Here is a 14688-nt window from a genome sequence, read left to right as displayed (position 1 = left end):
TAAAGAATGTATTGTTGGTATGCGACAAGCATTTTTTAGTAGGTAAGAACTTGAAGAAAATGTTTTATAGCTGTTCAACCAAGTTCATGCAGTGTAAAATGAGTATCAGTTACATATCTTTTTGTCAGTGTGTGCTGAAAATTTGGGCTAGCCCTGTACCCTCATTCCCACAAAGGATAATACAGTAATTTCATACCTTTTGGAATAACTCTAGATGATGCAAGTCATCTCTTTGAATGCAGCTAGTACCATCATTTTTTCTGGAAGATAAGCAGATCAGAAGATCCCAAGGGCTTATGCCATCTATCAGGAATGAAAAGAAGTATACTGAGAAAGAAAATATCATGCAATTTGAACAAAAGATACTCTGAGCAGAATCCTGAGGAACAGCAAATTGTTGGAGTGCTGAGTACACAAACAGTTACAGGTGGCAGAGGGAAAAATGACATTTTCACTACCAGGCTTTGGATATATATTTAGGGATTTCACAGTTGGCACCTCCTGTTATATCTGAGACAATTACTGATGGTTACCAATGTCCAGTCCCCTGGTGTCTGATCTAAGATGATAGAAATCACCTGTTTAACTTCAGAAATTAAAAAGTTGAATAACATGTGCTTTAATTATTTTTTTTTTTTCTGAACTCCTCAGTACTGCAAAATATGCAATATGATCTTCTGTGTTCTTTCACTATTGGGAAGCAAATTTTACAGGAATTAATACTGGTCGTGCTATTGCAAACTGCTGGAATTCCTAGTCTGAATTCTGGTGTAAAAGCTTCCTAAATATTAGATAATAGATTACCAACATGTAGAACTGGTGCACATGGGGAAATCAAGTTGCACTGAGCAAATAGTTAGATTCTTCTTTTTTTTGCTATGAAGCTGACCCGTGAGACCACAGGGTTCTATTTTCAGGAAACAAGCAACACTGGAATCAGAGACAACTGCCCGAAGGAAAGGCAAAACTCATCAATTTTACCAATTGAAACACCGTTATAGGCTAGATACAAACAGGTCTTGGAGTCTGCCCATACTGCAGTGTGTGATGTGGTGTAGAAAAGCCAATGTAGCTTGAAACAAGCTTGGTCAGCTGAAATGTTTTTGTTTGTTTGTTTGTTTGTTTTGCATATAGCCTTCATAATCTGAACTAGTTAGAGATGGTGGCATTTCTGAAAATATTAACAGAATCACCAAATCTCTTGACACCAGAAATACATTAAGTAAATTGTAAACCACTTCAGTGACAGGATGACCAAAACATCCTGTAAAGCGTCTACGGCAGGGTACAACATTTGGTCAAAGATCTCTACAGGGCAGCTATTTCAGTAATTAGTAAATTGGTTCTTTTTCCTAAGGCTGGGAAGATTACATGCATTTTATTTAATTTCTAAGATATCCATCTGTGATACCTTCCTAATTGTATAAGATTACCTCTTAATTTGGTCCCACTAACAGCTCACAGATATATTTATTTTGGCTGATTTCCCTCTCTAAAATGTGTTTTTTTCCTATCCTAGTCACAGTGACAAGCACAAAACTGGATGAAGATCTTACTTATGGAGAGTTAACACTCAATTTGCATTAAGTACAGTAATGAACTGGTGGCGTAGAATGGGCCTAGGTTTATGGAATTAGCCATCACATTTTAATGTTTATAGGCCATGCTACAACACTGAAGAGATGAATTTTAGGTACATTGCATCCATTGCCGTAAAGAAATCTTCAATTTCACATTACAAGAACTAGTATTACGGTACAAAAATAATTAAGGTATGTGAAATTTACGCACGGCAGATTCACTACATAATCCTTTGTGAAAGAAACATTCAAAAAACTGCAGGTTGATAAATCGGCATAGATGGCAAATAAAGCATTGAAAAAACATACAAGCTAATACTTCATTCAGTGCAAAAGACTGACAGTGTAAACAACCTACTCGATGGTCTTAACAAGGTATGTAATTACCAGATAAGCAAGACATTATGCCTTTGACTAGTAAACACCTTTGAATAAATCATTATAATTACATACAAAGCACAATGTCTAGCAGTGTGCAAATTGAAAGGGTGCTGGAGGGAACTCTATTTCTCAGAAATAGTTCACTTCCTTCCTGTGTTTATTGCTATGCATCCTGGCCAGGAATGAATTTGATCTCTGACTCCAAAGGATTCGCTGCACTGTGTATCATTTGCCCTTAGGACAGAGCAGAATGATCGATATGAATGCACCAAAGAAAACAAAAGGAAAAAGGGCCCTCTGACCTAGCTCATTTCTGAATCAGTGCCCGGGACATAGAGCAGATAGCTGCTAGGAAGAATTTTTCAGGATGGGTTGAATGCCTGCCACTATTTGTGTTTTCTATTTAAAGCAATTAGACATCTAGCCAGTTACTTCAGTACAGAACAATCAGAACTGAAACATTTCTATTTTTAGAAAGCAAGAGACTTCCTATTAGAAAAACAGTGTGCACCTAGTGCTGTCGCCCAGATTCAGGCTGACAGAATACTCAGACTTCTATTTAATTGTATCAATACATTCCTAATGAATTGCACCTGGGGAAAAGAAAAAAAAAAGAAGTTATTGGAAAACAAAAATAAAAAGCATGTGTTATTAACCTCATTTAGTTCTAGAACTGACCCTTCCATGAAAGGAGCTCAGACTTTGCCTGTGTCATTCCTCACACAACTTAACTTTTATTAGAAAATGAACACCTGTGATCAGGATACAATGACTGTCTTCCTTCTATAAATTTGACAGTTACAACCCTATATCTAAGCAAAAAATTGCTACCATTCTTAATATTTCAGTAACACCAAATGGGCCGGGCAAAGGATCCCAATGTGTCATGTACTGTAATTTATCACAGAAGATCCTTTTCATAGAAATTGCAGCTAAATGCAAGCAAGATACATTGTGTGAGCTAGAACAGTCTACAATAAAAGAGAAAGAAAGTGCAGAAGTGACAGTAATAATGCAAGACATCTACATGGAAAACCTCATGTTTCAATATGTTTTAGAGAAGAAGAAACATTAATTCATTTTAAATTATTCCATCTTCAATGTACACAGTGTTTTGATAATTTTCAACAGACTTCATATCACAAGTGGGCTTTGAAAGGACATTTGAAGTAGAGCATTAAAATGGCTGCTTCATTTCTGAACAGTTTAACTGCTAACAATTTGCATGAAGATTTTTCCACATAAGAGGTTTTGTCTACAGTTACTGAAATCTCTTTTGCCTTATTCAGTAAGCCAGTGGAGCTCAGCATGCAGTAGCAGTAGATCTGTTAAGGAAGATGATGTCCCACCTCATGGTGATGATCTTTACTGCCTTGTATTACTTTGCATTTGCAGTGGACAAGCAGAAGGATGGTAAATTCTTAAGACAAGAAGTTAAAATAGTCTGTTCATCCTTTCTCTGAGCATCTTTTTGAACCAAAATTTTTGTGTTCAGCCTCTTAACAAAGGCCTTGCCTACAAAAGGAGTGTTCATTCACAGAATTACATCTTACTATAAAGGTAAAATGATCCTAATGTGGATTTGGCTTTTGCTGGCAGCATGATGTGATGATTGGGCACCACAATATAAGAAGGACATAAAGCTATTAGAGATCATCCAAAGGAGGACTACAAAGATGGTGAAGGGCCTAGAGGGGAAGACATATGAGGAGTGGCTGAGGTCCCTTGGCTTATTCAGCCCAGAGCAGAGCAGGCTGAGGGGAGGCCTCGTGGCGGCCTGCAGCTCCCTCACAAGGGGAGCGGAGGGGCAGGCGCTGAGCTCTGCTCTCTGGGGACAGCGACAGGACCCGAAGGAACGGCATGGAGCTGGGACAGGGGAGGGTCAGGCTGGGGGTTAGGGAAAGGTTCTGCACCCAGAGGGTGGTCGGGCACTGGGACACGCTCCCCAGGACAGTGGTCACAGCACCAGAGCTCAAGAATCACTTGGACAATGCTCTCAGACAGATGGTCTGATTTTTGGGTGTTCCTGTGTGGAGCCAGGAGTTGAACTCTGTGATCCTTGGGGATTCCTTCCAGCTCAGGATATTCTATGATTCTGTGATTCTATTCATCCATCTTTTTCCAGCTCTTTCCCCCTCCTGTCCTCTAAATTATACAAATAAAAAGATTAAATAAAATTCTCTAAAAAGAATTTAATCTTGCCAATATACCTCTCTAAATGAGAATCCTCTCCCAAGCAGGGTTAATATCACAAAGAAATCACATCCTCTGAGGAATTCAACTGACACACAAAAAGATCTGGCTCTCCTACAAAGCCAGATCTAAACACCTGCACAGAACTGATGTAAAAGCTGCAGCATCTGTTTACATATTTACATTTGTGTAACTTTAGGTGGAGGCTGTGCCTAGAAGTTGTCCAACTAAACTCATCAACAAACCCAGCAAGACCATAACATCCTGAATTTCCAGTAGAAGTGACAGCACTCTTAGAGCAACTTACTGGCTAAAATGGAAACTTAAAAGAATGAGTAGGCAAATGTAGCAGTCTTTGTAGCTCTGTCTTGCGGTTCCAGCTTAAAAAGTGTTTGTGTACCTGAGATGCACATCTCATGTATACCTGAGAACCATATACCTGAGTTGCTAATCCAAGAACAAATAGTACAGCAGTCTGTAAGACACCAGTCCACTGTGACCACCTTTAGTTACTTACCCATCTTAATTAGACAAAGTACATGCTGTACAATTCAAAGAGCAGTAAGTTTGAATTGAAAATCAACACAATGTATAAATTAAATTTTTAATCAAGATACCGTTGTTTAAATTGGCTTTTACTCTGACATATTATTTGGAATAATTAAAATGGTTAATTCAGAAAAATAACTTAAAAGATAGCAATCTAAGGAGAAAAACAAACGTTTTTTACCAGCAGTGGGAATGCAGAGACCAATAAAAACAGTTAGCTTTTCTAAAAAAAAAAATATATTCTGCAGAGGGTTTTTGTCTTCTGATGTCATAAATCACAGTGAACAGAAATAAAATGAGGATTTAGTGGGGTTTTAAACTTAAAGCATACACATTTTACAGATCAGCTTCAAGAATTTCTGGAGGTGAATGCAGATTTCTAAAATTAAGTAATCTTTTTCCTAACTTTGAAATTAAAACGTTATCCCCACAGGCTATGGCATTGGAATAATAATTTTGCAGGAAACCTGGCAAATGCATGCTTAAAATTCCACGGAGTTTTAATCTTCCGTGTGCATGCACAGAAAAATATTCTTTGATTTAATCAACTGAATAAGTTTCATCTCAATACCATAGATTGAAATTTCATTTTTTAGTGTTAAGGTCCCCATCCTGAATTTTGAAGTGAATGAACTTTGAAAATCAAATACATTTTTCATCACTTATGCTTGTCTTTCTGTACTTCATTTAAGCTGGGAAATGAAAAGGCCAGTCTGCTTTATTTTTATTTTAGTTTCTAGTCAATTTGCAATTTTGCTCTCTCTTGCTACCATCACTATTAAAAATAACCAATTTATAAGCACTACAGGATAATAAGATAAAAAACAGCCAAGAAACATTAGTTCGCCAAGAACACATCACATAAAACCAGTTTAATTTCTTCTGATGGAGTAACTGATTTAGTGAACAAAGAGGAAATAGTAGCAATGAAACAATTTGACTTCAGTAAGTCTTTTGACAACATTTCCACATAACATAAGGTGAGTGCATAGTTATTTGGAAAAGAAAAAAGAAAAAAAAGAAAAAAAGAAAAAAAGAAAAAAAATCTACAGTGTCACAGTGGGTATTTTTGCAGAAGAACTTCAGAAGTTCCCACTGTACACTTAGTTGTGTTCAAGTTTTTCATTAACAAATTGAATGATGGAATAGCAAGTGTATTTATAAACAGCAAGTGACACCAGGTTTAGAGGAAGAATAAGCACTTTGGAAGGCATGATCAGAATTCAAAATGATTTTGATAAATTAGCTGAATTCAACCTGAGGAAATTCAAAACAAGTTCAAACTGACATAATTCAGATGGAGAAATCAGATGGACAAATACAAATGGCCAGGGAGCACTACTGCAGAAAAGGGCCAGATTCATAAACTGCATATGTATCAACAATATAATACCGTTGTAAAAAAGACAAATAACCTTTGAGTCATTGGTAAAGATTTATGGACACTGAAAGAGCTGAACTTCCCCCCTAAGAATTGTAGTTTGAATTTATTCCATGCCACACAGAATTCTAAATAACAGAGACCTTTTCATTACAATCGTAACCTTGCAGACATCATGAGCTGCAACCAAACCTGGTTATGAATGCTACATACAAGAAACAGGAGGTGACAGGAAATGGGAGGTGACCATTCTGCTCCAGTCAGCATTGGTCACATCCCACCACTGGGATGTGGGAACAGTAACACTGTTCCCCAGTTTTGGAAAGCATGGTTTTGGTGAAGGGTTACAAGAACTACATAGGTTTTGGAAAACCTTGTACTGGGTCTGGATGGGATGGAGTTTACCTTCCTAGCAGCCAATATGGTGCAGTGTTTTAGATTTGTGCCTTAAACACCGTGAAAATATGCCAATGTTTTATCTACTTCTGAGCAGAGCTGGCACAGTGCCAGTGCCCACTCTGTTTCTCGCTTTGACCCTCAGTGAGTAGGCTGGGAGTGGGCAGGAGGCTGGGAGGGGACACAGCTGGGACAGCTGACCCCAGCTGACCAAAGGGATGCCCCATAGCACATAACCTCCAGTCTCTGAGAAATGGCTGGGCCTCGTTCTCCTAGTGGGAAGCGATGAGTGATTGCCTTTTGCATAACTTTTATTCCTCCCACACCACCTTTTCCCCCCCTTCACTTACTAAACTGTCTTTATCTTGCTTTCGCTCTTCTGATTGACTCCCCCATTCTGCTGCAGTGGGAGGGAAGGAGTGGCTGTTGGGTGCTCAGTTGCTGTCTGGGGTCAATCCATCACACGCTTGAACCATGATGAAGATCAAAAGAATTTTGATATTTTTTTTTTAACGTTTTCTCTAAAACAAGGTGGAGACAGGAGATGCCTTTCCCATAGAATAAATGTTTACTTACCTGAAATCAATTGTCCTCTCTAATTCACAGTAAAGATTATATAAAGAAAAGTTTCTAACTGCAAGAATGAAGTACTGGAATAAGTTACTTTAGGTAGCTATAGAACTTCTGCCAAGGGAAATCCTGGGGTTTATACATGACATATTTTTAAAAGAACTTCCCTTCTGCTCTATTTGAAACATATTTTCAGGCAACTCTATGCTGTATGGACATGAAGAGAAGTTTTTCAGAAAGAGGTATTCTTTCAGGTTATAAAATATTAAACAATTCAAATATATTTTTGGCATGTTGAAATCCTGATCTTTGAGAAAAAAAATACAAGGAATGCAAGTTTTAGTGTCAAGTATCATGGCTCTTCATAGTCTGTAGAGGGAAAACAAACAAACAAACAAACAAAAACAAAAAAACTCTGCTCCTGCACGGTCAGGGAGCGCAGAGTGAACTGAGTTTGGTGAGGAAGCACTTTCTTATGGAAGTAGCTGTTTGTGCACAAATCCAGATTTGCAATGACAGGTTGAAACACCTTACAAAGCAAGCTGCAGCCCTGCAATATAATCAGTTTATAGGGAGCCGACAGTTTGGTAGTAAAGAGTATAGAGTAGAAGATCTACCAGATGTCTAAAAGACAAAATTAAAGCCTTGTTGTCTGGCTCTCTATACTAGGCTGGATTTTATGTCCCCCAGCATCTCACAGGGCAGCAGCATTAGGCAGGCTGTGTGATGGGTTTGGGGGATGTGGGAATTCCACACCTCTGAAGATCTGAGCTTAACTGAAAGCGCTCCAGGGGAAAATATCCTTTGAAGCCTATTTCTGGGTATGGCAGCTCGGCCATCTCACTTGTGTAGAGATCAGAATGCTGCTTGTTGAACTGTATGTTTTCTCTTTGTTAATAATCTGGTATTTAAAAAGATTTTAGTATCCCTGTTTTGTGTGTTGGGCTTTTCCTAAAGGAATGTCTCATCTCTAGGTTTGCAGGAATTAAAGAATGAGTTATCTGAGGTATTTAAATTTTTGTTTTAATGTGGCTCTTGATAGTCATGAGCTATCACCAGTTTGAACTCACAACCACCACAATGAAGAAATGATCATCTGATAAATGAAGATAGCATAGGAAAAGATGGTCATGTTTCTGGTATTTTCTGAACTGGTTTGCAAGGCAACTGGTCATCTTTCCATGTGTAAAGCTCTCACTGTTTCACACAGCATGTTCCGTGCTACTTGTTGAAACTGACTGTACTCTTCCATAGTGCACAGACCAGCCCAGAAACCACCTGTTCAACTAGTCAAATTAGGCTGAAATCTTTTTATGTATTAGTTACAGTGAAATATTAGAAGTGTAAAAAAATAAACAAACAAGAACAACAAAACACACTCTATGCGTGAGGCTGAGATTGTTGAACACATGCCCCATGCTCAAGCATTAATACCAAGTCACAACTGAGTTCAGGGTTTGGGGTATTAAATAGCCATTTGAAGTCCTAACAAAGGGCCTCATCCATAAAGACATGGTGATGCTTGACTATTCTGTATCTCTTTTGCAATTATTGAAGACAGATGTTAGAACTAATTCAAATGGGGAGGCATAGTGCTTCTACTCTCACCTAAAAATAAATAAATAATAAAAAGTAAAAAGTAAGTCCTTTCCTTTCCTTTCCTTTCCTTTCCTTTTCTTTTCTTTTCTTTTCCTTTCTTTTCTTTTCTTCTCTTTTCTTTTCTTTTCTTTTCTTTTCTTTTCTTTTCTTTTCTTTTCTTTTCTTTTCTTTTCTTTTCTTTTCTTTTCTTTTCTTTTCTTTTCTTTTCTTTTCTTTTCTCTTTCCTTTCCTTTCCTTTCCTTTCCTTTCCTTTCCTTTCCTTTCCTTTCCTTTCCTTTCCTTTCCTTTCCTTTCCTTTCCTTTCCTTTCCTTTCCTTTCCTTTCCTTTCCTTTCCTTTCCTTTCCTTTCCTTTCCTTTCCTTTCCTTTCTTCTGTATATCAGTAAGGTCCAAGCAGAAGATCTGCTTTTCTTGTCAATTCAAAGCAGAAATTTTAGAAGTACAAAAATTAAATGAGCATAACAATCCAAGAGTTACCAGTTTCTTCCCAAAGAACTCTTCTCAGATTTGGGGAAGACATTTTCTTTTTTTCTGTCTAGTATGAGACACTAAAACTGGCTTGCAGCTACCCACAAAGTCAACCAGTTATCATCTGGAGTTAGGAGGTAACCAGTGACCTCACTGGAGGAAATGTTAGTACAAGGCAGATGATTCTAAAAGAAGCAAAAGAAATCTATCGCAGGCATAAGAACAAGAATGAAGTAGACACAGGACAATCTTTTCTCCATTTATATCACCTTCCTTCATGTAATATATTTACAATCCTTTCTTCAATCAACAAATTAACCCTACTATAAGTGATGACCATGAAGGCATATGCAGACCTGCAGTAAAATGATTTGAAGTAGTGTTTTTCAATTTTCAGGTAAGTTCTCGTTTGTAGGACATCAGAAGGCAGTGCACAAAAAAAAAAAAATTACAACATTATTAAACTATATCCATTTTTATTTTTATTTTTTTTCCCTGTGTAACCAAAGAGTGAACAGATTACTGGAAATAAAAGTAAGTAATGTACATTCAATAGTTAATTTAGTCAGTTTTGGGGTAAGGAGTATTACACTATGTAAAACAGGTCCATTAGAAGTTTCATTGTTTGTCGGGAAGAGTGGTGTCAGGCTAAGAATAATTCTCTGCTGAGTTTTATTTCAGATTGTAACTCTTACAACCTGTATTTTTTATCATGGAATAATCTGTGGACTCAAGCTATGAAAATATGCTATGAGAATTCTTTGTGAGCTACAGTAGAGTTCAATAGCAAACAGAAGGAAAATATGTAGTCCTGACCTAATGGCAAACACATCAGGGCATTTCAAACACTCAAGCCTGTTATTCCACTTCTGTGCTTACACACAGTGCTTTGGATGAATATTCAGAGGACTCTGGAATGGTCTCCACATATGGATACTTTCTGCACAGCAAGCCTCAGTGAAACCAAAAGCATCTAGTTATCCAGTACAATATGCTCTATTTGTATGCAGGCTATAAAGGTTTACATTCCTAGCTGTCTCCAAATGCTGCAATTCTTACTCTATATTTGTATTTTTACATATCAGGTGTGTCACCACAGCCAAAGCTGTGAACCTAACCTTCTCTGGGTCAGAAGTGCTCTGTATGTAGCTAAAGCACATAGCTATGACAGATCTGCCACAGCTCAGCTAATCCACTGATGTAGGTGCTTCCTTACCTGCTGTGAAAATGTAGAAGGAAACTCTCTGACAGGAAGGCCAGATGGATATTAACCAGTCCACTGAAGATGGACTGGGATGAAGAGCCAGGAAAAAACTGGAAGGAGAGGATGTGATGTGGGGAGGGTGGAGGTCATACAGTTGAGATATGTAGGGATTGGATTGGGATGAAGAAACTCATGGGGAGGGCAGCTCTGTAGTTAAGAAGTCATTGTCCATATGCTGCATCTGTTACAGGCAATAGCAAAATTGCCATGATGTCCCTGTTCTGGTAGCAGGGCTTGGGGCTGAGCACAAGAGGTGGCAGTGGGACACACTCTACCCAAGGACAAGAAATCAAAGCATCACCAGATTTTCACATCAAGAATGTGAAAGGAAGAGTCTGTGCATCCCACTTCTGGGATAACCCACATCTCTTTTAAAGTGCAATTCTTTGAAAATAAGCATGCAGATAACTTGTATCCTTGAATAAATGGCATGAGAGGAGTGCTGCTCTGCTCTGTGCTGGTGGGGAAGAAGGAGGACCCATCCCACACTGGGAGGAAGGCCTCGGCCCCATGCTTCATGGAGGTACAAAGAAAAGGTTCTGCACCCAGAGGTGGTTGGGCACAGGGACAGGCTCCCCAGGGCAGTGGTCACAGCACTGAGCTGCTGGAGTTCAAGAAGCAAACACTCTCAGCAACAGCATTCTAGAAGCAACACTTTTAGATACACAATCTGACATATTTTTATTATTATTATTATTATTTGGGCAGTCCTTTGGGGTCCAACTTGGATATTCTATGATTCTAACAGAGAAGGAAAAGATTTGGTCCTTGAGGAAGAGAGGAACTCTGCCCTGTGCAGGGAAGGGCAGAGAACCACACAGCTCCATGCAGTGAGGATGTGGGCACTCTGCTCTCCAAGCCTCAAAGGAGAAGAAGGAAGAGCTACATTCTGATCTGTGCCAGGGAAAAATCCTCTGCCTGACACAATTCCCTTTGGATAACCCTCACTGCTGCTTGATCCAAGTTACTCTGACAAATAATTCTTGGGACTGAGTCCAGGAAAGAATTTAGTATCACTGTTCTGCACACCCTAAGGCAAAGTCATGTGAAAAAGCAGCATACAGTTATCAAGTGGAAGGATGCATCATGAGCAAGTGAGTCAAATGAAAGCTGAAAAGAGTGCTTGTCATGGCTTTTGAGTACCTATCAACAGCCTGCTCTGTCTTCTCAGAAAACTGCATTTCCATCTCTTCCTGGCTGCAGGGATCTGGTGTGCAAGTGTGTGCCTGAGGTCTGGGTGCTGCAGCTGGAAGGGACCAGGGCTCAGAACCCCGTGTGTCCAGGGTGGCAGCAGCTGAGTGAGAGTGGGTGGGAAGTGAGCACTAGTGGGTAGGTGAGGCTGCAGGCACTGCTTGTGTCTGCATGAGTGCTGAGCATGTCCCTGTGCGCTGCTCTCTGCAGCCAGCCACGTGTGTGTGCATGGCTAGGGTGTGTAGGCATGTCCGTGTGCATGTGCCCCATGGGAACGTGTGTGTAGCACCACTGCTGGATGGAGCTGGGCTATGGAGCAGTAGCAGCCTCACCTCTGTTTGTTGCCAGACTTGGAATCTCTAACTTGGATGAGTGTGTGAGTAGGAGCTACAACAAAACTGACAGGTATTGAGATATCTTACACACCAGAATATGACCAAAGCTGCTGATTCGGCTACTCAAGAAAGAGTCTGGGTGTGTAGAGAGGTGCAGGCAACAAATGGAAAGAGCCAGCGGTGGGAAAAAAATGATTCAGTGGGCAAGTTGTGCCTGGGGTGAAGGAGTTCTGCCCAAGGAAAGAAAACTGCCAGTCTGAGTATACCTTCCATCTATCCCTTCACTTTCACCTTTCTACCAATCTTTGCCACAGGACTGAATACCTGAGGAACCTGAACTGAGTAGTTCTCTGAATGATCACAGTAATGAGAATTCGTCATTGACTTTAATGGGAAAAAAAAGCGCTAGAGCTGAAAAAATTGCCTCTTCCCTTCCATGGACATAGAGGTGCCTCAGGGCAAGCAGCTAAGGAGTAGATGGGTTTGTTTGTTTTAATGCCCTATCTTGTTCTAATTAAAACAAGTTAAGATTACAATTGCAATGTTAAAAGGATGGTGTTTGATCACCTCTGCAAGAAACCAAGACACACTTTAAAGTTTGAGTGTCTGCCCTGGATCACTGCATTTACATCATTTGGGCATCCTACGACAGACAATACTCATTAATGTGTTGGATTCCTTAATACCCAAGAGGCAGGAAACAACCAAAATATTGCAAAAGAGGAACTAGGGAGCAGAGAATGGCTAAAGTAAGCAGTGAGAGGACACAGGCTCAACTAGTGGCCTGCAGTCATCTGCGGTGTTTGTTTTCCTCTCCCTGGGTGGCCGTGCAATGCCCCAGGCATAGTTTAGGAGAAAAGCTCAAGCCTGTGACAGTTCCTGAAACCCAGCAGAGAGCAGGCCACCCTCAGTCAGAGAAAAAAGAGTTTAGATACATGGATGTGAGCCACATGGCATCACTTGTCCTCAGAACTAGGGGTTTGACTCATTTTATTTATGAGCTAGCCAAAGCCAGAGAAGACACAGCGATGCAATAATTAAGTTACAGCTAATGTGAGGGCACTTTCCAACATCGATACTGATTTCTCTACAGCACCCTGTGCTGCCTGTCAGCTCTTCTCACCTGGCATGCCATGCAGTAGTGAAAGTAGGTGATATGCACATCATCATGTCTACCTTGCAGAGCATCCATGGAACGTAAACTCTAACAAGGGAGTTAAATTTTTCTTTCCAAACATTTTAAAGAAATGTAGGGTCAGACCTCTTACTTCTGAAGGTCATCAGGAAATGCCACAGTGTTAGATGAGCAGAAATCATGTACTATAACATATAGCATGTAAGTGAGATGTGCCATGGAGCTGGGCAGAGAAGCGAAAAATCTGCTTTCTCCTACCTCACACCTCATCCTGTCACAAACTGGGCAACCTAACTGGTCTACAATTACATTCTATACAAGTACTTTCTTCTTTCTATTCCTAGAACTTTCTCCAAAGATCTTTTTTTTTTTTTTTTCCTAAAGCCATAACACTTAATTCCAAGAGCAAATGGGCTTAACATGTGCCAGACTCTGTATTTAAAGTCCTTGTCTTCAGCCCACTCTTTAAAGAAAATTACCTCAATTATTTTTTGTTGAAGACCGACTTCTAGAAAGCTCCCAGTGATAATTAGTGTTACTGACATTGTAAAAACCGGAGTTTTCTTTTTATAAGAGAAGCCAGATGGAAAAAAAATATATATATTTAAATGCTAAAGTCCCGTTTAGGCAGATAATTACTTCTTGATCTAGTCTAAAATAGCTGGGTCTTGCTCTTATTTTGTTTATCTACCTGTTTAACAAAATACTTAGATATGCTGATAGATTTTCTAATTTCTCTTGTTACCAAAAAAAATTAAAATTAAAAAGTAGAAACAGTGGTTTTCTTCAAAATAAAGAAAAAAGTTGCTTTGCCTTCTTTTACCATTTTCCTCTAAGATTTCTTTGTTCCAAAACCTGATCAATAGAGCTGTAGTCCTATTGTCAGATGTAAAATAACTGTGGTTATGCCACATTTATCTTGTTTTACACAATGTAGAAGAAAGACTGGTATATTCTATGTACATTTTTAGTAGTCATTACAAATTAAAAATGAAACTCCTCTTTGTAGCTAAATATTTATTTTGGACAGCATTACTGCAAATGTCAGAAACAAAGTCATTACAACAATGAGCTTGTTATAGAAACACTTTATGACTTGAATCATTTGTTTAAAGCTTTCCAAAATGCATACCATTCAGCACTGAGCATGTTCTTCCCTCTGTCATAATCTGAATAAATTTTACTTAGTGAGGCACCACTGAGAAAACACCTATTTTTTAATCTTGCTGCCAGTTAAGGTTGCTCATCTTCATTTCAAATCCTATTCCTTTGCTGCTTTTTAATCACAGTCCTTTCCATATTTTGTCCCTTTAATGTCAAAAATGGACATTGTTTTCTAAGGAAATGAGCCTGCCAAAAATGCTAGAAATTAATCACAATATTTTTTTCTTCCTAATCAATTAGGTGTCAGTTTTCTGTATGAGGTGTTTTTTATTCTTTTTTTTTTTCTCTTTTTTTTTTTCTTTCTTTTTTTTTTCCTTTTTTTTTTTTTTCTTTTTTTTTCCAGAAATACGAAAGCTCTTATGACCAACTGCAAACTGTTGGTAGTTAATTCTGGTTTCTGAGTAGGTCAGAAAAGCTTCCTTTCACTTCACCATCTGTGCATACTAGGACTACATCCAAATGGACAACCTCAGGGACTGAGTA

At 38.9% G+C, this 14688-nt stretch overlaps 1 protein-coding gene across 2 annotated transcripts in view; it reads right to left on the bottom strand.

Annotated features, from left to right (window-relative positions):
* Window positions 1-14688, bottom strand: part of CPED1 (cadherin like and PC-esterase domain containing 1) — a gene marked incomplete at its 5' end in the record, with an annotated part of 146404 nt that overhangs the window by 111946 nt on the left and 19770 nt on the right. For both annotated transcript variants that reach the window (XM_084291203.1, XM_084291204.1), the window contains one exon: window positions 197-303. In XM_084291203.1, coding sequence (XP_084147329.1) covers window positions 197-303 — 107 coding nt within the window. The remainder of the gene's footprint in view (window positions 1-196; window positions 304-14688) is intronic.

Source organism: Netta rufina (assembly GCF_964035555.1).
Source record: "Netta rufina genome assembly, chromosome: 1".
Lineage (NCBI taxonomy): Eukaryota > Metazoa > Chordata > Aves > Anseriformes > Anatidae > Netta > Netta rufina.
The sequence above is the reverse complement of the archived record's forward strand: the minus strand, read 5'-3'. Positions and strand labels throughout refer to the sequence as shown.